The following is a 20,248-nucleotide window of genomic DNA, read 5'->3' on the forward strand; positions in this document are numbered from 1 at the left end:
TATTGGTCTGTGGACCACAGAGAAGAAACACTCGGAATAATATTAAACAGAAATTGGTCCAAACTAAAACTTGGCTCTTGATTGTAATCTATAGGTCATTATTCCCTAAATTTTAAAGCAACTCTCTACACTTAGGTTGTCATGTTCTCTTCCAGAAGTTAATTGTCAATTAGTCTGAAAGTTGGATGTACTTTTAAAAGGCTTCTCAGTAATTTCAAAGGCTTCTGCCTTTTGGTTCCTGAACTTTAAAAAAAAAAAAAAAAAATCACACCGTCAGAAAGTAGGAGATGCTGCCTGCCAACTAGTACAGGAAACTCCCAAGCTTTTACTGCATATTTGTGACATCTGAATTTTTCAAATATGATCTCTCTACTCATTTCATTATTTTCAGCCTTCTGTGCATTGCATTTCTTCCACCTTTTTCACAAAATATAAAGCACGTATTTACACTATGAATGTACTGAAAACTTCTTGCTTCTTATTAATCCTCTCCACAGGTTACTTTTAAAGCCAAACAACTTTACTTATGGTGAATACATTCATCCCAAGGACAATTTTTTTAAAAAAATGAGAATCTCATCTTCCAGAATTCAACAATATTTCTGGCTTAGTGCAAGTTATAAAATCACATTGTTTTATTAACACATCAGTGAATAGAATTTGACCCAACCCTTGACTTCTCTATGTGTAGCACTCTGACCATGTATTAATGAGGAAAAAACCTATTAATAGAATCCAGAAAATGTACTACTAGTTGAGGGTTTGAGTATTCTAAAGCCTATTTAAATACAACAATGCTTTTAAAATAAGATTTATTCAATATTTGGAGAAAAGCTTCAGTTTAATAAGACTCATATTTAACATTTGGCCATAAGACTGAAAGTTAATGAGTCAACAGAATGTCTCTTGATGAGAAAAGACGTCTTTTTTTGTATGAAAGATCTGAAATTAAAAAAAAAGAGCTCCATTATTAACAAATAGTCAATAATAACACAAACTATTTCAACTCAGATTAGTAACTCAGAGAAATAGATCTTAAAAAAGCATTCAGCAGAGAAATAAAGTGAAACATTTCATACACATTCAAATTTCCCTTTATCTTTAAAAGACTTGGCATTAAGATATCTTTCTCCAAGTCACAATTTCTTCTTAAAGCTCACCAATCTGTAGTGACCTTCATCTTCTGAAATTCTATAACATCTGTACAGCTCAAATAGGAATCATCTAAAAACAGCTCACGGTACAGGTTATATTTTTTATGGATTCTATCTCCCCCAAATAGAGTATAAGCTCTTGGAGGGCAGACACTATCTTTTTCAATTTTTGTGATTTTTGCTTGTGACACACTAGTAATATATTTCAGTCTGCATCCAGTTTAAGTCAGTCTTTCCTTCCTCCCAATCCTGCTTTTCTCCTGTAACTCTTTCCTTATATTGTTCCCTAATCTAGAGGTAAATAGTGTTTCATATTCTAAAGCATTATTCCTATATTTCAGCAAAAGTAAATCCACCTCCAAATTTAGCTTTATAGGGTTAATTTTTTAAATAATTGTATTTTCTGAAGACATCATCATAATCCATACAACATCAATTGTACACCCACAGTTTACAGGAAAAATTATAAAACATAGGTCCATCAGTTCTAAATGCAGAACATTTATTTGTTAGCAACTATCTCGGATTAAACATTATGTTATACAACTTACCGTTTTCAGTAAAGCCCTTTGCTTATACAAAAGCAGACAAGTTATTACCAAAACAAATAATGAGACAAAAGCAAATGGTATCAAGAAAAATACTAAGGTCTCCTTCCATATGTCACCTAGGATTAAAAATCACACAAAAGGGGGAAGGATTAGATGTTTACAGTTATTTTTGAAATTTTAGCATTTTAGCATTCCTTTCATTTGTGCACTTTGTATATAGAACAATTACTAAATGTAACATCTCTTCATTTCATTTAGAAAAACACTCCCCAAAGCTCAATTCTTATTTTCTGATATGATTTTATTTAAAATTTTACCTTGTGAAATTTCATAACAAAATGATAAAATATAGCTAAGTGATTAGAGAAACAGGTCTTGTGTATCTCTTAACTCTTACTAAGTCAAAGGTTTATATTATATCACCTAATGCTATAGTGAGCAAGAGCTGGTGACAGGGTGCAGAATACATGACTGGAAAATATGCCATGTTGGCATGGGGATTATTTTGAGCTGAAGGCAATCAAGACTCAGCAGACTCAAGAAAAACATTTACCTCTCCCTTAACTACATAAAAGAATTTATAGATTAGGAGGCCTGGTCTGAGAGAGAGTTATTGCCAGAAACAACTTTTATTTGAATGACCTATTTGTATGGCAGGGCAAACATCTAATTACAGTAGTCTCCCCCTCCCCCACATCCTTATTCACGGTTTTGCCTTCTATGGTTTCAATTATGCGCGATCAACTGCAGTCCAGAAGCAGATGATCCTCCTTCTGATGTATCATCAGAAGATCAATAGTAGCCTAATGCTATGTCATAATGCCTACATTATTCATCTCACTTCATCTCACCATTTAGGCATTTTATCATCTCACATCATCACAAGGAGGAGAAGAGTGAGTATAAGATATTTTGAAAAACCACGTTCATATAAGACCACGTTCATATAGCTTTTATCACAGTATAACATATAACAATATAACTGTTCTATTTTATTAGTTATTTTATTAGTTATTGCTGTTAATCTCTTACTGTGCCTACTTATAAATTAAACTTTACCATAGATTATACGGGAAAAAACAGTTTATATAGGGTTCAGTACTTTCCATGGTTTTAGGCATCCACTGGGGGTCTTGGACTATATCCCCTGTGGATAAGAGGGGGGTCTATTGTATCAAACATCTCTCCTTATTGTCCTGTGAATTACCCTTCTCCCCCTTTGAAGTCCCAGGCCCCAATCCCATTCCTTAGCTCATGATGGCATATAAGCCTCAACTGCCCGACTTGCCCTTGGGTCTCATATTTCCATGGGGCCCCTGTACCTATGAAATTAATTTTTTTATTGTTAATCTGTCTTATGTCATTTTAATTATTACAGCAGCCAAAGAACCTAGAAAGCTAGAAGGAACATTTTTCCTCCACAACAGTTAGCATATTCAGCAAGAAAAATTTTAACTGGATGGCAAGAATTCTTACTATGTCAGTCTCCTGGATCTCTGCCTACAGAGTCTCATGAAAGCAAGAGTGGTGAGAGTCCTTTTCTTTTCTGAATTTAGATTAGCAGGAGAAAATATCTATGAAACAAGTTCTTTGGGTATAGTACGTCTGATAAAGATTTGGTATTAGTACTTTTGTTTTCTATTGATCATTTTCCTCTGTTTCCCTTTGTCACTTTCTACAACTTGAGAGCTTGGCTTTATGACCAGTGAGAATATTCTGCCAACCAAAGGGTACATGTACCAGTGTGCATTTGGCAGACAGCTGAACAGGCTGTGGATCTGAGCTGACTGGAGTTAGGCCTGGGTCCAACTTAAAAACCAGAACTTGGGCTAAACTAGGTCTAGAGTGAGGTTTCTTCATCTGACTCTGCCAGCTGTCAGGGGGATTTTGTCTTAAGGGATCCCAGTCCATAAGGGGCCTTTGTCATCTCAACCTTCGTTGTCTCATTGTGATAATAAATGTCTTTGTTTTCTTATGCTGGATCTTGTGGGGCTGCATCTTTTGCACTCTCCTTTGGGATACCTTTTGTGTCCATAGAGAGGCTTATTGGTTTGAGTCACTATTGAGATTAATAGATCCTACTTATCAATGGCCAGACAATGGATTTTTGAATTGGACTTCTACATTGAAATTTTTAGAGAGCACTCATCCTATTGACACCTGTGGAAAAACTAAATTAAAACTGGGACACAAAGGAATATAATGGCTAGCCTTAGGGACTCCCTTAACAAAATGAAGGAACAAAAATTAGAAAAAAAATTAAAGTCTACATCCAATGTAAATTCTCCTTTTCAAAATCTGGCTCCATTTGCTTAGTTCAGCTTCCCTTTTCCTCTAACATTTACAGAGAACACTCTTGCCTGATCTCTAGGTCCAGGGTATATGGGTTACTTGTGTAAATGCTGAAAGCTAGGAAGTGATTTTAGTAGAAGCACCCAAGAAGGGTGGTGGGGCTCAGTTTGCTATCCCTTATAATTCCTACTTTCCAGGGCTCTTTAATCAGGCTCTACCAGCTTCAGGTCTTCCCATACAATGTCCTTTTCAGGTATATCCTGGACCCCCTCTGCAAAGAATTCATGTCCCATGGACAGCAGCCAATCTTTTAAATTATAAAGCCCCTTTATCTTCACTTTCAGAAGATCATACCAATTTAGAGAGGAGTTGGAAAGATTAGTGGCCATTCAATTCAACCCCCCACTCACAAGGACCTTACTAGATGCTAAGGGGTGTCCTTCCCACCCATAAGTATATTGCAGTTAAGAGACAAATCATATGGCTCCCTGAGAAAACTGCCCACCCCCCCAGAGAAAACAGATGACCAGAATTTCTCCTAGGCCCTCCTACAAACGATCAGCTGACGGCCAATGCTCAGGGGCTGATAGAAGCAACAGGAGATGCTTCCCTCCAACCCCGCAACAAAGGTGAACTGGTCGAAGTTTAAATTGTACACTCAGAAAGAAGGCCTTTGCTTAAAGTTTTATACAGACTTTACAAAGGCCCTATGCAAATTCTTCAACATCAACTCAAATGCCCTCATATCTATCCTTGAAGGAAGATTCCCGTATGGGCCTCTCCCAGAGTTGATGAGACCCTGAGGGATTTTCTGGTAAACTGCTACATTATTCCCTTAAACAGCCAAGGGAAACTAAAACTAAAATTAATTAAAAACCTTGCCAAATTCTGGAGCCTGCAAATGGCATCTTGGGAAAACTGGTAGAAGCCAGCAAAGGGTGAGAATTCTTACCAGAGTCAGCTCTCACAAATCACTGTCCATAGTGCTCAATCAAGAGCAGAAAATAAAATTTCATATTGTCCCTTCCTTTCCAAATCCAGACCCATTAGTTATTGATCCTTTCTCTCCCAGAGATAGCTATATGCCTTCTTGCTTTTCTCATTTTGTGTCCTACAAACCAGGCTTGGATTCCTGCCTGCCTGGGACATGCAGGTGGTTGATTCTTCCCTTTGGCTATCTTTGGGAGTGACTCTGGATCTTGGGAAGATAATATCCTTTGCATCCTCTATGGGGCCCTTCTTACACCCAAGTGGGGTTGTTAAGTACTGCCAGAAATAACTGTTTGTCCTAGCTGAAAACTGACAAGATACTCTAAAGGATTTTTTAGTAGTTCTATGGTCAGAAGTTGGTCAGAAATTGAAAGCTGATATATGGAGCCTGAAAGAAATTATTTTAGGCCTCCTTCCCTAAACTAAAATGAAATTATGCACCCAGAAAGAAAAACCTTCCGAAGCCTTTGTAAAAGGATTTACTAAAACATTCTAAAGATCCCTGCTATAAAAAAGCAAATTGAAGGTAAGGTACTTGAATGGGTGGATCAATCTATGATATCATTTGGGCTACAATCCAATTCTTGGAGAAATTGAGAGTAACTGTCTTTATCTTACAAATCTTTACAGAACTAGAAATGTAGCTGTAGAGGTAGTTTAAAGTTCACTTATTATTTTTTATCACTCCCCAAACCTCCCCTCTTTATTTCTAAAGGCTTGTAAGTAGTGTAAAAATTCTGGCCTTAGGACACCAAAGTCCTTGTTGGAGGAACGTGAATTCTTTCCCTGTGTCTTTGAGATGCAAATGCTAACTTTTATCTAGGTCATCTCTTTAAAGTACAAACTTCAGGGAGGTAATTCTTATCAGAAGAACACAAAAAGGAAAAGGTCATTTGAAACTTATAGGAATGCTTCTCACAAATACTAATTTGTATTATTGTACTTGATTCAATGGCAGTGATTTTTAAAATGGAAGCTATAAGTTCTCTGTTTGTCTGTATATTTATAGGTGTTTATTTTTTTAAGATTTTATTTATTTATTTGGGGCACAGGCACACATGCAGGGGGAAGGGCAGAGGGAAAGGGACAAGCAGACTCCCTGCTGAGCTTGGAGCCCTACTGGAGCTCTATCCCAGGGCCCTGAGATCATGACCTGAGCAGAAGTCAGATGCTTAACCAACTGAGCCACCCAGGCACCCCTGTTTGTGTGTGTTTATATATATGTACTGTAAGGTATTTTTCTTCCTATGGATAGTACTGCCAAAATTAATTCGTAAAAGAATTCAATTTAAGTGACTTAAAGAAAATTAAGCATTTATATAAACTGAATTCTCAGAAATATAATAGAAACTAACCCAAATGAATTTCAGGTTTACATGATCTGGGAAAATATTGGGTATTAAAACTACTTTAAGTTTATTGGTTTCATTAAAACAGGCATGTCTTTAGAGTTACCAGGATTAAACATAATTCTTTTATTCTACCAAGGCTATTAAAGGTCAAAAGAGATCATGTTTTATCTCTTACAAAATTTATCAGCATGAAAAAATAGATTGAGATGATGGCTGACTTTGTTTAATGTCTCATCAAGTTTTTGTGAGTAATCTAAACATAATTGTTGACAACAAGTGAATTAGATATATGTTTATGAAATAAGAGTTTTTAGGTGAAATTTTTAGTTTCCTCAAATCTTTTTGGTAACCTAAAACCTTAAAGTTTTGCTAAGTTAATTAAGTTAAATGAGGGATAACTCTAAATATCCGTAATATATATCATAAATAAAGATCATTTTGGGGGTGTCTAGGTGGCTCAGTTGTTAAGTGTCTGCCTTCAGCTCAGGTCATGATCCAGAGTCCCAGGATTGAGCCCCACATCTGGCTCCCCACTCAGTGGGGAGTCTGTTTCTCCCTCTGCCCCTCCCCCTGCTCATGCTCTCTCCTTCTCTCACTCTCTCCCAAATAAATAAAATCTTTAAAAAAAAAAAAAAAAGAGGGGCGCCTGGGTGGCTCAGTCATTAAGCGTCTGCCTTCGGCTCAGGTCATGATCCCAGAGTCCTGGGATCGAGCCCCATGTCAGGCTCTCTGCTCAGCGGAAGGCTTGCTTCTCCCTCTCCCACTCCCCCTGCTTGTGTTCCCTCTCTCCCTGTGTCTCTCTCTGTCAAATAAATAAATAAATAAAAGAAAAAATCATTTTTAAATAAGATAAAATACTAAAACATTGATTACTGAACATAGGTTTATCTACTTTTTTCTTCCTATTGCTAGAACAAAAAGACAATAGGCTCAAAACGGAGTCACTTGTGCTAAGCTCCACACCAGCAAACTAAGACTTAATATCTAACTTAATTACAGTTTCAGCATTCTGCCAGGGACATGACCTTTATCGAGTGTCTGGCATTACCTGATCAGTACTAGTGAGGTAATCTGCCTGGTAGGCTCCTGACCCCTTTCATCCCATAAAGGAAGGTGACCTTTCCTAAAATCCATGATTTTCCCCCTTCTGCTCATAAAAGCCTTCCATTTCATACAGCTCCTCAGAGCTCCTTCCTATTTGCTAAATGGGATGCTGCTTAATATATAAATCTTACATAAAGCCAATTAGATCTTCAAATTTACACAGCTGAATTTTGTTTTTTAAACACTATTACAAAGAAACTAAGATATTTGGGTCTGTTGGTAAGCATGCCTTGTGTTATACTGAAAGACTATATTGTGAAGAAACATGTTTCTAGAAATTATGAAATGTATTCATAAATTTTCCAATCTAAAGAATGTTTGCATAACATACAGTTCACAATTGCTTCTGAGTTTCACTATAAATTAAGATTTCTAAGGATTAAGAATTTTAATTAATATATGTAATTAAAGCTGCTAGAAATAATAAAGAAAACATCTCTGTATACAAGGAAAGTAGGATATGTATTTTTGGTAAGAGAAGTTATGAGGAATGGAGATGCATTTTTTTGTTGAGGGAAAAGAAAGTAAGTTTATCCTAAAGCGAAACTGGTTGTTTCAGAAGGAGAAAGAAGAAAATAAAGGGCAAATAATATAGAAAACTGGGAAGAGAGAGAGAGAGAGAGAGAATCATACCTTGTGTGCTCGTTAGCTAAAATAGAATTAATTTATTACAGGGGTTATAAAATTAAGCTTTAAATTAAGTAATGCACTTACATAAAACTGGAACTTGATTTTCTTTTATCTGTTAAAAGGACAAATTTTCTTGGACTATTGGCCTGCTCTTGATAAGAGATTGTAAAAGGTTTTTAACTTTTAAGTAGTCTGCCTAGAAAGTAAAGATTTTGTGTTTTATCAAAGTAATTTCCTGTGCTTCATGTCTGGTCTTTGACAGTTAAGAAAACTGAATCTCCTCAATATTGAAAGAGCAAAGTTTTGCTAATAACTATGTAAACTTCTATACTTTCCTTTGAAATCTTTTATTGTCACTTTGGTCAAATAAATAATTAAATATTGTTTCATAATGATACGTGATCATATTTCATCAAGTGTCCAAACCTTTTGATATTTTTGACAAACTTCTTAAAATCAAATTCTAAATGAAGTCCTTCTGACTCAGAACTTGGGGATTTTCTAGAGAGTCCCTGGAACATCCCAAAAGATATGTTCTCTCTTCTTATAAAAAGTGAGATGTTAAACTAATTAGGCTTATTTGCTATGTTACATTACATGGGAAGCATTGTCAAATAAGTGAGGCTTAAACTTCCTAGATTTTATTTGTGTGGATATATGTTAGTATTATAAGTGTTCCAGAATTATGTGAAATTCCTAGAAATGTGGCATGTTTGGTATAATGATTATTAGTCATAATTCCAGTTATTATCTTAAAATGTTATATGTTACATAAATAACCAAATTTCCTTGTCAATTCCATTGTAAAGAACTTTCATCAGATCTTTAACCCAATAAGCATTTTTAAAAACTTTTTTCATTTACAGAGTTACTGTTTTACTCATATACTTTTGCAAAAGTATTCCTTCAAAAGTACTTCATCTTCAGGGAGATTCAAGGAAAGCACTTTTGACAAGCAGAGGTTTCGGATAACTTTAAGATCATAAAACTGAACTAGGTAAGAATTTCCAGAACTAATGATAAAACTGGATTAAAGCCGAACAAGAATTACATGGGACTCAATGAACTGATGAGGATAATTATAATTTTTAAAACCTTTTGTTTGAAACTTTGCTGTTTTTTTAATGGCTTCTTTTTCCAGATTTAAAGAAACTTTTTTCTCTTGAGCTACCTACATCTTAGAGCAACTTGGTAAAGTGTATCTTTGTGAACAAAGATGAAACAACTTTTCTCCCTACCTGATCCCTCCAGAACTTGGAGTGAGTATTCTTATTTCATGGCAATCTTTGTGTAAGTTGAATGAGAAGCTGTTGCCTTGTTAACAGGACACAATTGAAAACATTGGTTATATTACTAAAGCTTTGACTACAAGTCATATTTGAGAGAGATCTACATAGACTCAGATATCACCAGACAGTTTTAAGGAACTAAAGTGGTCTTTCTGGCAATCAAAGCCCTTTGGAAAAAAAAATCAGCCTGGTGCCTTATTTACAGGGTTCCTGGCAGCATTACCAGGTAAGTAAGGAAGGTCACTTCCTGGCAGGTTTGGGAACCTCAGAAAATTTGAGGAACCTCAAGAAGAGAGGAATTCATCCAATTCTATAGTTAGTGCAAGCAAAGTCTAATGATGAAAATTCAGCTTGGCTTCATAGCCTCCAGAGGCTTTTAAAAATCCAATCTGAGATTCCGTATGAAAAGTTCCAGCAAAGCAGATTTAGAGGAGCCTATATGATCAATCATTATTCTTGTTGCACTTATGTAAATAATCAGGCCAAGTGTATTGAAACTAGACTTTGCAAACACATTTGTCTTACTGTGGTTCTCGATAAAAATGGAGTTGACTATAGGGAGGAAACTTATGTTTTATTTTATTTTTTTAATGTCTTTTTTTTATTTTTTTAAAGATTTTATTTATTTATTTGAGAGAGAGAGAGCACAGCAGGGGGAGCGGCAGGCAGAGGGAGAAGCAGGCTCACCTAGCAGGGAGCCCAATGCGGGGCTTGATCCCAGGACCCCGGAATCACGACCCAAGCTGAAGACACTGAGCCACCCAGGCACCCCAAAACCTATGTTTTAGTAATACACCTTTGTGGATATCAAAGTCTAGTACTGTTAATTATCTTTGAGGTTTTGTTTTCTACCTATAAAATGGACTATTTCTTGAACTCTTCTACTTTCCTTCCATATATGGCTACAACCCTCCAAACTGACATTTCCAATGTTCTCTCATCCTTCTGATTTGGAATCAATGAGAAGAAAAAATCCCTTTTCCTGAAGCCATGCAAGCTAAAGCTAAACAACTCGATATAAACCTCAAAGAAATCACCACAACAGCTCATGTATAGACAATCTTTATGCCTACTGCAGTGTGGGCTACTAAGAAAGATCATTAGAGACATTCAAACTGCAAACCAGGAAAACCTATCAGATTGCCACTTCCGCCCTTGGTCCATCTAAAGATGCTTTAAGCAGTACATCTAGAAAACTTCTTGATTGGTTGCCTTCAGAAGTCAGAAACTGAAATCATAATCTGCCCCAATTACTACCCATTTTGTGTTTCCAAAGAAGTGCCTCTTCTTAAATAACCTGATTGCTTGCATTATAGACCTAACTTTTGGAGCCCACCTGCATCACCAACTCCTGAAATGAGACACAACTGTTTAACTAAACTGTTTCTGGGCTGCGAAACTTGAAGTTTCAAAGGCAAGACTGTAGAGGAGCAGAATACATGAACCAAAATGTGCCACTTTGGCATGTGGATTATTTTGAGCTGAAGACAATCAAGACCCAGCAGTCTTTAGAAAAACACTTACCTCTCTCTTAACCATCTAAAGAATTTAGATAGTGGGCTTGCCTCAGAGAGTGAACTATTATCAAAGATAACTTTTATCTGAATTACCTATCTGCATGGTAGGGCAAACATCTAATTACCAACCATCTGCTCTTCTTATTGTCCTGTGAGTCCTATTCCCCTTTGAGGCTCTAGGCCCCTATCCCATTCCTTAGCTCATGATGGTATATAATAAGCCCTGACTGCTCTACTTACCCTTGAGTCTCATATTTTTATGGGATCCTATACAAACAAAATTAAATTTGTTTTTCTCCTGTTAGTCTGTCTTATGTCAAGTTAACTATTAGACCAGCCAAAGAACATAGGAGGGTAGAAGTAAAATTTTTCCTCCCCTACACTGGTCTTCATAAAAGTCCCTGTGTGAATAATGGAGCTAGTCTTTAAAGGTCATGTTTTTAAAGTTGTCTCATATTTTAGAGACTAAATGAGATGAGGTTGTTTTTCTTTTCTTTTTAGGATAATGTTTTAATGGTTCCTCTGCATAGCAAGAAATGAGCAATCACTAGACAAACTGAAAAAGTACAAAACTTATCCTTCCAAAACCAGTATCTTCTACTTATTTTGAAGTACTACAGAGCATCTTGAATCCTAGGCCCATACCTACACTGAAACCTACCCTCAACCCCACCATTTTCTCTGTCCTGTTCCCTTATGGTCTTATTTTCTACTAAAAAATTACCAAATTCATATGTTCAGCTCAGTTAAGATCTGCAAGATATAATCCAGAAAAATGACTAATAATCTAAGCTTTTTGGCATACAAAATTAACAGTGGGAAGCAGGCTTCTTTGAGGTTCCAGTTGCTTTCCCTACATACAGAGTCAATCCTAAAGAAGATGTATTTTCATTTCCAAAAGAAAGTATTGTCCTATACTTCTATTACTTGAAACATTCAATAAGAAATCTCCCCCCCCCCAAAAAGAAGAAGATATGTAGGAAGGGAAAAAGGAAGGGGGGGAAATCGGAGGGGGAGATGAACCACGAGAGATTGTGGACTCTGAGAAACAAACTGAGGGTTCTAGAGGGGAGGGGGATGGGGGATGGGTTAGCCTGGTGATGGGTATTAAAGAGGGCACATATTGAATGGAGCACTGGGCGTTATATGCAAACAATGAATCATGGAACACTACATCAAAAACTAATGATGTAATGTATGGTGATTAACATAACATAATAAAATAAAATAAAATAAAAAAAGAAATCTAAAGAGTTAAGACCACATGTATCTCAGGAAATTCTTTGTTCCTAATCTCAAAGTTATTAAGATTCTACCAAAAGATACCCATCAGGGCAAAAGAAATCTCAAGCATCAATATCACAGTTAAGACTGTATGTAATATATATAAAGGATGTATTATTTTGAGAATGTGGCTAAAAACTCACCATATCCACTTTAAACTATGCATTGACTAATGATAAGATATAATTCAGGATACAATTTTCTCAATGTCAGTTCCATAGAATCTCCAGATTTCTTATAGCAATGACACAAATGAGTAACAGAACCAGTAAGTGTTCTTTCTGTTTCCATACATCTCTTCGTTAATTGAGTTCTCCCTTTCTACCTGTGTTTTCTTCATAGCCCTTAGTGATTATATGATACAGTTGGCTTCTTTGTTTATTGCTTATCTCTATTCAATATGAGAATAAAATATCAATTCTGTGAGGAGAGGGATTTTTTTTTTTTTACTGTTGTATCTCTGATGCCTGAAAAAGTCTGACACATATTAGGTGCTTTTTAAATATTTGATGAATGAAAGAGAACAATATCAATATAATAGTGAGATAATAGGGGTGCTTAGGTGGCTCAGTCGTTAAGCGTCTGCCTTCGGCTCCGGTCATGATCCCAGGGTCCTGGGATCGAGCCCCGCATCAGGCTCCCTACTCAGCGGGAAGCCTGCTTCTCCCTCTCCCACCCCCCTGCTTGTGTTCCCTCTCTCGCTGTGTCTCTGTCAAATAAATAAATAAAATCTAAAAAAAAAAAAATTGTGAGATAAGTCAAACAGGGATTCTATTATAATGGAACAATAGGAAAAGAGATGAATGATTGATAGATGCCAGTATCTGTCTGTATCTACATCTATATATGTATTTACATATCTATATACCTGAAAAAGTAATGCTGAATTAATTTCCTTCACTTTTGAACAATTATTAGTAATTTCTGTTGATAAAACTAGTGTACTGTAAAGCACAATAATATTTTGCCTCACTCTCGAGGCTTTTTAGTTTATATTGTTATTTAATTTAAATGTCTTTTTTATCAAAAGTCACTTTAAATCAGAATTGGAAGTAAATCGAATTGCTTTTACTAATGATGATATATTAATTAGAAAAAATACTCATTAGGTACAATACTAGACACTCAAAAACAAGTGTAAGCTGACCTATCCTTGCTTTAAGATTTCTGTTCTCTTGAAAATTGAGAGCCTAGAAAAATATTGATTAAAATAGGGCTTCCTAAGAAAAGAACTAGCATATTCTCTTTACCAACAGCCAGAAAAACAAGAATGTTGATGATAGAACTATAACAAGATTCTTACTGAAACTAGTTTACTCCTAGTTAAAACTGAATATTAGATTTTCCATAAGTTTATGTTTAAGGTGCTTGCTAATTTATCTTCTTTATAGACTATATGCAAGAGCGTTTTGATTTCCATAATTACAAAATTCACTGAAAGAAAATAAATCTGCTAGCAAATAGCTATTTAGTTACTGCTCTTATCTCATACCTTTCCAGCACTGTTCATCACTCCACTCACTCCAGATTCCATCATCTGAGCAATACATATTCACTTTACTTCTTACCAAAAAGCATAATTTTTGGCTTTCATTTGATGTTCTTGTGATTTGTATCTCATTTTCAACTGTGGTAGTCTGAAAGCCAAGTAAAAAATAAATGCTATTATTTGATCTAATTGCAGCTAGATAGATCCCATTTGATTTGTCACTTTTGTAGTGGATTTTGTTACATAAAATATAAATATCAAATAACTAGAAAGCTATATACCAAATCTTAACAATGATTATCTCTCTGTATGGTGGGATTTTTTTTTTTTTTCATTTTTTCCTTCCCTTCCTTACCTATATTATAAAATTTTTCTGTATTGATAATGGATCACCTGTAGCAAAGGCATGTGTGACAGAGCAAAATGCCTAGATAGCTTTCGTGTTTATGATACCCAGTATTTGGATTAGTGTCAAATTTCTCAGATTACATAAACTGGAAAATGCTACATATACTGAGTTAGCAAAAGGAGCCATCATGTGAATGTGATCTCTATGGAAACTACAGAGTTCATACACATAAAGTCTTTTTTTTTCTCCTTATTTTGGTTAACTCATATAAAAGCTCTATAGCAGTGCTCAGGGCTTAGCATGAAACTTCTTCAGATATGAGAATACACAAGGCTGGATGATCTCAAAGGGAAAAAAAAAAATCACTGAAGAAATTGCTTCAGTTTTGCATTTCAAAGAACTGAACAGTATCTCTCATCTAAAATAACAGCTTCTCTTTTGTTGTAACTTTTCTTGGGAACCAGCATAAGGTAATGGACTGGGAATAGCTGAGTAATTTGTAAATCATTTCACTTCCTTGCAACATGTAAATCAGTTCAACTCCCAGTTTTCTCATCAGTATATGAAATTAATAGATTAGAACTAATGGCTCACCTACGTGTCTCCACCACTTTCTAAGTTGGAAACCAATGAATAAAATTAACATATAACAATGTAGGGCTAAAGGCATCATCACATTGTTGTTGCTGGGGGGTAATGAGTCTTGCAATCATTGTCTACTTCCTCCGTCAGCCCCTCTTCTGCACTACAAGAAATTCAGGTAGCCCTGTCAGTCTAATTCTGACCTGATGCTTGTTCCTCAAGAAGTGGTTTTTACATTTGTGTTGTTTTCCTTTCTTTTCTTTTCACCTGACGCCTCATCATAACCCATCACATACTTGTACTTGGCAACTTTAATTCATTGGCACAATATTAGAAACAAATGACTACATTATCTCTAAATTCCTAATGTAGCTTTAAAATTGGTATGACTGGTTATGCTTTCAGACCACAAGCAAGCATCTTTCTTTTGTCCCCTACATTATATTGTTTTCTGGAAATTATACGAAGATACATGTCATACTCTATTCCTCATATGGATAGCAACTGATTCTGATTCTCATGTTTGCTTATTTTATTCAAAAGGCTATGTTAAAAAAAAATAAAAGGCTATGTTTATGATTTTCCCAAATAAATGCAATGTTCATACCACCCAGGTAGTATCATCTTCTGTGAATTCAATTTCATAAATGAAACACTTTGCTGGAATGGGTCCTTTAGGCATGCTCCATTTCAGGTTAATTTCCTCTGAATTCTTCACAGTAAGACTAAGGTAGTCTGGTGGCAAAGGTTTAACTGAAAAGCAAAAGGAAGCCATTTCAACATGGAGGTCAATAAGTTTAGCAGTAGCTCTTTTTTTTTTTTTTTTAAGATTTTATTTATTTATTTGACAGAGAGACAGCGAGAGAGGGAACACAAGCAGGGCGAGTGGGAAAGGGAGAAGCAGGCTTCCTGCTGAGCAGGGAGCCCAATGCGGGCCCAATTCCAGGACCCTGGGATCATGACCTGAGCCGAAGGCAGATGCTTAACGACTAAGCCACCCAGGCGCCCTTAGCAGTAGCTCTTATCAAAAGCTAGGGACACCTAGTAAGAGAAGCCTCTAGGACAAATCAATCGGATGGGTTAAGACTAATCTCTATAATGTGAATTAAAATCAAAGTTGCTTGCCAACCAAGATTGGTTTATTGAGAAACTTGGTTATTTTGGAAACTAAATTTTGATAAGTCACATATTGACAAATATTTAAGCCCAAAAGAAAGGTTAGAAGAGCCAAATCATTACTGTCATTTTTCCATTTGGTAGCATTAGGAACAACTGCCACAACCATTACTACTACTATTTTTATCAATAGCTAATTCTCATTTATACCTTATGATATGTCAGGCACTGAACCAGGGATGTCACATCATAAACTCACTCATGGGGGTGTCTAGATGGCTCATTTGGTTAAGTGTCGGCCTTCAGCTCAGATCATGATCCCAGGGTACTGGGATCGAGCCCTTCACTGGGCTCCTTGTTCAGCAAGGGAGTCTGTTTCTCCTTCCTCCCTCCCCCCACCACCCTGCTCATGCTCTCTTGCTCGCTCTCTCTCTAATAAATAAAATCTTAAAAAAAAAAACAAAAACTCACTCATGTCACAATAAACCTATGAAGTGTCCTCTATTATCCTCATTTTACTGATAAGGAAATTGAAACAGACATTAAAAGTATCTGGCCCAAAGTCATACAGCTAGAAAGTGGTCAATCTAAGATTCAGATCCAGGTATGGCTGACTCTAAAATCTGTGATTATTGTAACTCTTAAAACTAAGAACTCAGACTCAGAATATCCAACCATTTGCCTATTGAGATGTGGGAATAAGGGATTCTATAATTACTCCATCATTAACACTAGACAAAAATACTTTACAGCAGACCAACTCTTTGAAGCTGGGGAATAAATTGTAAATTCTAAATAAAAATCTAAAAAAAATTATTCTTCATTCAATTCCTTATTCCTGTACTTTTATATTTTATATTTAATAAGAGCTTCTTCATATGCTCTCTTGGCCCTCATTTTCCTGGCTTTGTATTTCCATAAGTTTCTCTATATCTTTGTCTCCATCTCTTCTCTTCCATGTGGTTGTAAATGGCCTAAACTAGAAACATTTCGAAGTTGTTTAACTCACCTATATTTTGAAGCTGAAAAATAAAATAGCTGGGTCTGATAGGATGGGATTCTGATGATCCATTAACACAGATGTAGAAATCCTTATAGTCTGATGACTCCAAATAGGGAAACCTGCATCCCATATTTTTTCCATTAACATTGATGTAATCAGTGCACTGTATTGCATGGTCCAAGCCCTCATACCTGTAAAAAGAGGTATTGTAAGAATTGTGCTTACCAATATCTTAAAGTATCATGGTATTCAGTTTTCAATTATCTTCAGATGCCAAGTGAATAAAAAAGTCATTTAATAACATGCAATATTTATTGAGCACCAGTATTTATTGATGTTGCTCAACATCCTATGCTATGTGCTAGGGATACAATAGTAAAGAAAGCAGACATAGTCCATAATTTCATGGAGATTACAATCTGGTGGGAGTCTTTACAAAATATCAAAGATAAGGCAAGGGTTCTTACTCATGTACTTAGGTTATGTTGACTTGCCCACAGGATTTGTGAATCAAAGAGTAAGATTTCTATTAAGAAAACCTGGGGTTTATATAGATAATGCTGGGTGATACTGCCTTTTTTATATTGTACTGGAGAACTTAGAAGAAAGCACATCTAATAAGCAGACTTACAAAATATTGTTATGTCTAATAAAATGAATGAAAGTCCTCTGAAGATGTAATACACATCAAGAGATAAGCCTCAGAAAAGCCAACAGAGGGGTCAAAAAGAAAAAGAGCTGTCTGGCAAGTAAATATCTAATTTCCCATTCTCCTAGACAAGAAATGTTGCCATATCATTGAAAGTTAACCTCTTTCCAGTAATAAAGCTAGTGGGAATTAGGGTGGATTTCCCTACTGATTTTCAAAGCACAAATGCCTGGTTTGTTTTCCTAAATTATACTTTGCAATGCAAAATGTGACATCTGTAAAAGCAGCCAAAATCCCTTTTGAAATTAGGCCAATCTGGCAGCTGATCAGGTGTTGATACAAATAGCCAGACTTTCTTGAATTCACTTTATGCCAAGTATTTAGTTTGTTTCTGTTGTTGTTTGTTTTTTACCCCAAGTTGTTATTTATTTGCATGAGGGGGGTAATAAAAGAACTTTATGATAGTGAAAATATACTTTATTTTTTAACACAATAACTGCCAGCAGCTAGAGACAGGGAAGAAAATACAAGCATTCTATAATAAGTTTAATTTCCCTTTTCAAGTAGCGAAGTATTTATTTTGGGCAGAGTTTGCAAAGTTATAGTCTCTTGGTTAGTTTACCTGATTATGTTTGGGAGACTTGAGTTCTAGGCTTGACTTTACCCCAGATTTACTATGTGCCAATGTGAAGCCTCATGGCACCCTTATTTTCCAGTTTCTAAGATGTCAGTATTTATCCCTCACTACTAAGATGAGGAAAAAGATATGTTAAATGTGAACTACAATGTATAAAAGGGCAGAGACTTTGTCTTATTCATACTTTTGGCCTTTTTATCTAGAACAGTGCCTGGCATTTAATAATTGCTTAATATTTGTTGAATTAAGAAACAAATAAATTAGACTGTAGACATTGACCCAGCCAATTCCAGATGAAGAAACTGAGACCCCAGAAAGGAAAACTGCTTGCCCAAGACCATGAAACTCAATGATGCCAGAGCAGCCATTAGAACCCAGTTCTCAGTATTCTCAATAGCTTATGCCTTATCACTTATATCTTATGATTTGTCTAAAGAAAAAAGCCATGATAATTTGGGCTTGAAACACAAAGAGTAACACTTTGTCCTCCTTGCTTTTTTATGTTATTTAATAAATGAATAAATTCTGTTACATATTTATCAATGTACCAATACTCTCATTTGTTTCATTCATTTAAGGAATATTTTGTGATGATCTACTGTGCGATGTAGGCATCGCACAGCATAGATAGTGAAGAGAGATGTAAGAAACAGTTCATGCCCACCAATCTCTTAAAAATTTAAGGGAGCAGACAAAGCACACATATATGACAAAAATTTAAATGCCATCCAGACTAGGAATTAAGAGCCAAAATAAGCAATAGTTCAGAGAAAAACTGAACAGAAGCCGATGTGATCAGTAAAGAGTTAATGAAACTGAATACCAAATGGGCCTTGAAAGATGGGTAAGAGTTAGTGAGAAGGCCAAAGGCATTCCAGATAGTAATTCACACAAAGACATAAAAGATCATAACATGGGTGAGAAAAAAAATGTAGAGATGGGTCTAAATGGAGTGGAACACTCACTGGTGACAGTAGAAGGTAATATTGGAAAAGCAGTGATACAGTGAGGCAGAAATTTGAATGTCAGACTCGATTTTTATCCTGGAGGCAATGAATAGCCACTGGAAGTTTTTGATATATGAAAATAGCAATATAGGAAGATAAATCTGGCTACAGTGTGCAGAATGAACAGGAAGGGAAGAGACTAGAAGTAGACCATCATTTGGGAAACTATGGCAGTCATCCAGGTGTGGAATGAGGTGAGCCTCCAGTAGTGTTCTTATAGTAGAGATGAGAAGTAAAGAACAGATGTGCAACCTTGGAAAGGAGTGTCAGAATGCAGTGATCAATGTTATCATGAAACAATGAAGGAATAAAGGAGATAGAAGATTCAGATGGCTCTAAGTTTAAAAGCCTCAGTGATCATTAAAAAAGACAGGGAAGTCAGGAAAAGGATCCAATGTTAACAGGTACCTGTTTTTTTTAAAAGGAGAGATTATAAAATATGCCAAAACTTTTTAGGGTATAATCCTATATATCTAAAGGATACAAAATTTAATCCAGTACAGGAACAGTGTTGTATTCCTTATATCACCCATAGAGTGACTTCCAGTAGCTACAGCCTAAACCTACTTACTTCCATCGAAAAACCCCAAATAATTGTAAGCAACCTTCATCATAAATACATCTCTGAAAAATAATAAATTTAATTTAGTAAAAATACTGTTACTCATACTATAATTTTTATAGATATTTTCTTAATGTGGAATTCTTATTATAAAAATACTTACCAGTAAAACAATTGGTAATTGGTATCAAAATGGACACCCATGCCAGATTTCCAAGAGCAGAGTAAATATTGCCAGTTGTAATATACACAGTCCATATCCTGAATTTTAGTTTCCAGATTTCCTAAGGAATGAATGAACTGTGAATGCTTGAAAGGCATGGTGATGAATCATTTGGGAAATCACTATGCAATTTTAATTCATTTCTTTTGATCTCTCCATTTCATTTAGCAACCAATATAATCAGGAATATTCCAAAAGGAAATTGTTAGAAATCACTTTACTGTAATGGGGCATGTAAAAATCAAAAAACTTTGAGGGCTCATTTAATGGTACTAGTGTAAGCATATGCAAAGGTACTAAATTAATAATTCTAGGACGCTCTGAGCAGTTGAGCAAATATTCACATACATATTTACTAATATGGCCTCAAAACTGGGGACTATATTAACCTAATAAGATGCAGGTTTTGCCAAATTTGTTTGCTGATTTAAAGGATTCAAAAAGGCCAGTCACCCACTCCTAAGAAGA

The 20,248-nt window shown here is 35.6% G+C and overlaps 1 protein-coding gene across 4 annotated transcripts in view; it reads right to left on the bottom strand.

Annotated features, from left to right (window-relative positions):
* Positions 1 to 798: 798 nt before the first annotated feature.
* IL13RA2 (interleukin 13 receptor subunit alpha 2) overlaps positions 799 to 20,248 on the bottom strand; it is a 98,105-nt gene continuing 78,655 nt past the window's right edge. For 3 of the 4 annotated variants that reach the window (XM_035007474.1, XM_035007464.1, XM_035007484.1), the window contains 6 exons: positions 19,721 to 19,841; positions 16,709 to 16,893; positions 15,191 to 15,336; positions 13,656 to 13,800; positions 1,706 to 1,821; positions 799 to 942 (listed from right to left, as the gene is read on the bottom strand). In XM_035007474.1, coding sequence (XP_034863365.1) covers positions 892 to 942; positions 1,706 to 1,821; positions 13,656 to 13,800; positions 15,191 to 15,336; positions 16,709 to 16,893; positions 19,721 to 19,841 — 764 coding nt within the window. In that variant the 3' untranslated portion in view covers positions 799 to 891. The remainder of the gene's footprint in view (positions 943 to 1,705; positions 1,822 to 13,655; positions 13,801 to 15,190; positions 15,337 to 16,708; positions 16,894 to 19,720; positions 19,842 to 20,248) is intronic. The other variant, XM_035007455.1, reaches the window with a different exon arrangement.

The sequence above is a fragment of the Mirounga leonina genome, unplaced genomic scaffold, assembly GCF_011800145.1.
Source record: "Mirounga leonina isolate KUSES-001 unplaced genomic scaffold, KU_Mleo_1.0 Mir_101664, whole genome shotgun sequence".
Taxonomy (NCBI): domain Eukaryota; kingdom Metazoa; phylum Chordata; class Mammalia; order Carnivora; family Phocidae; genus Mirounga; species Mirounga leonina.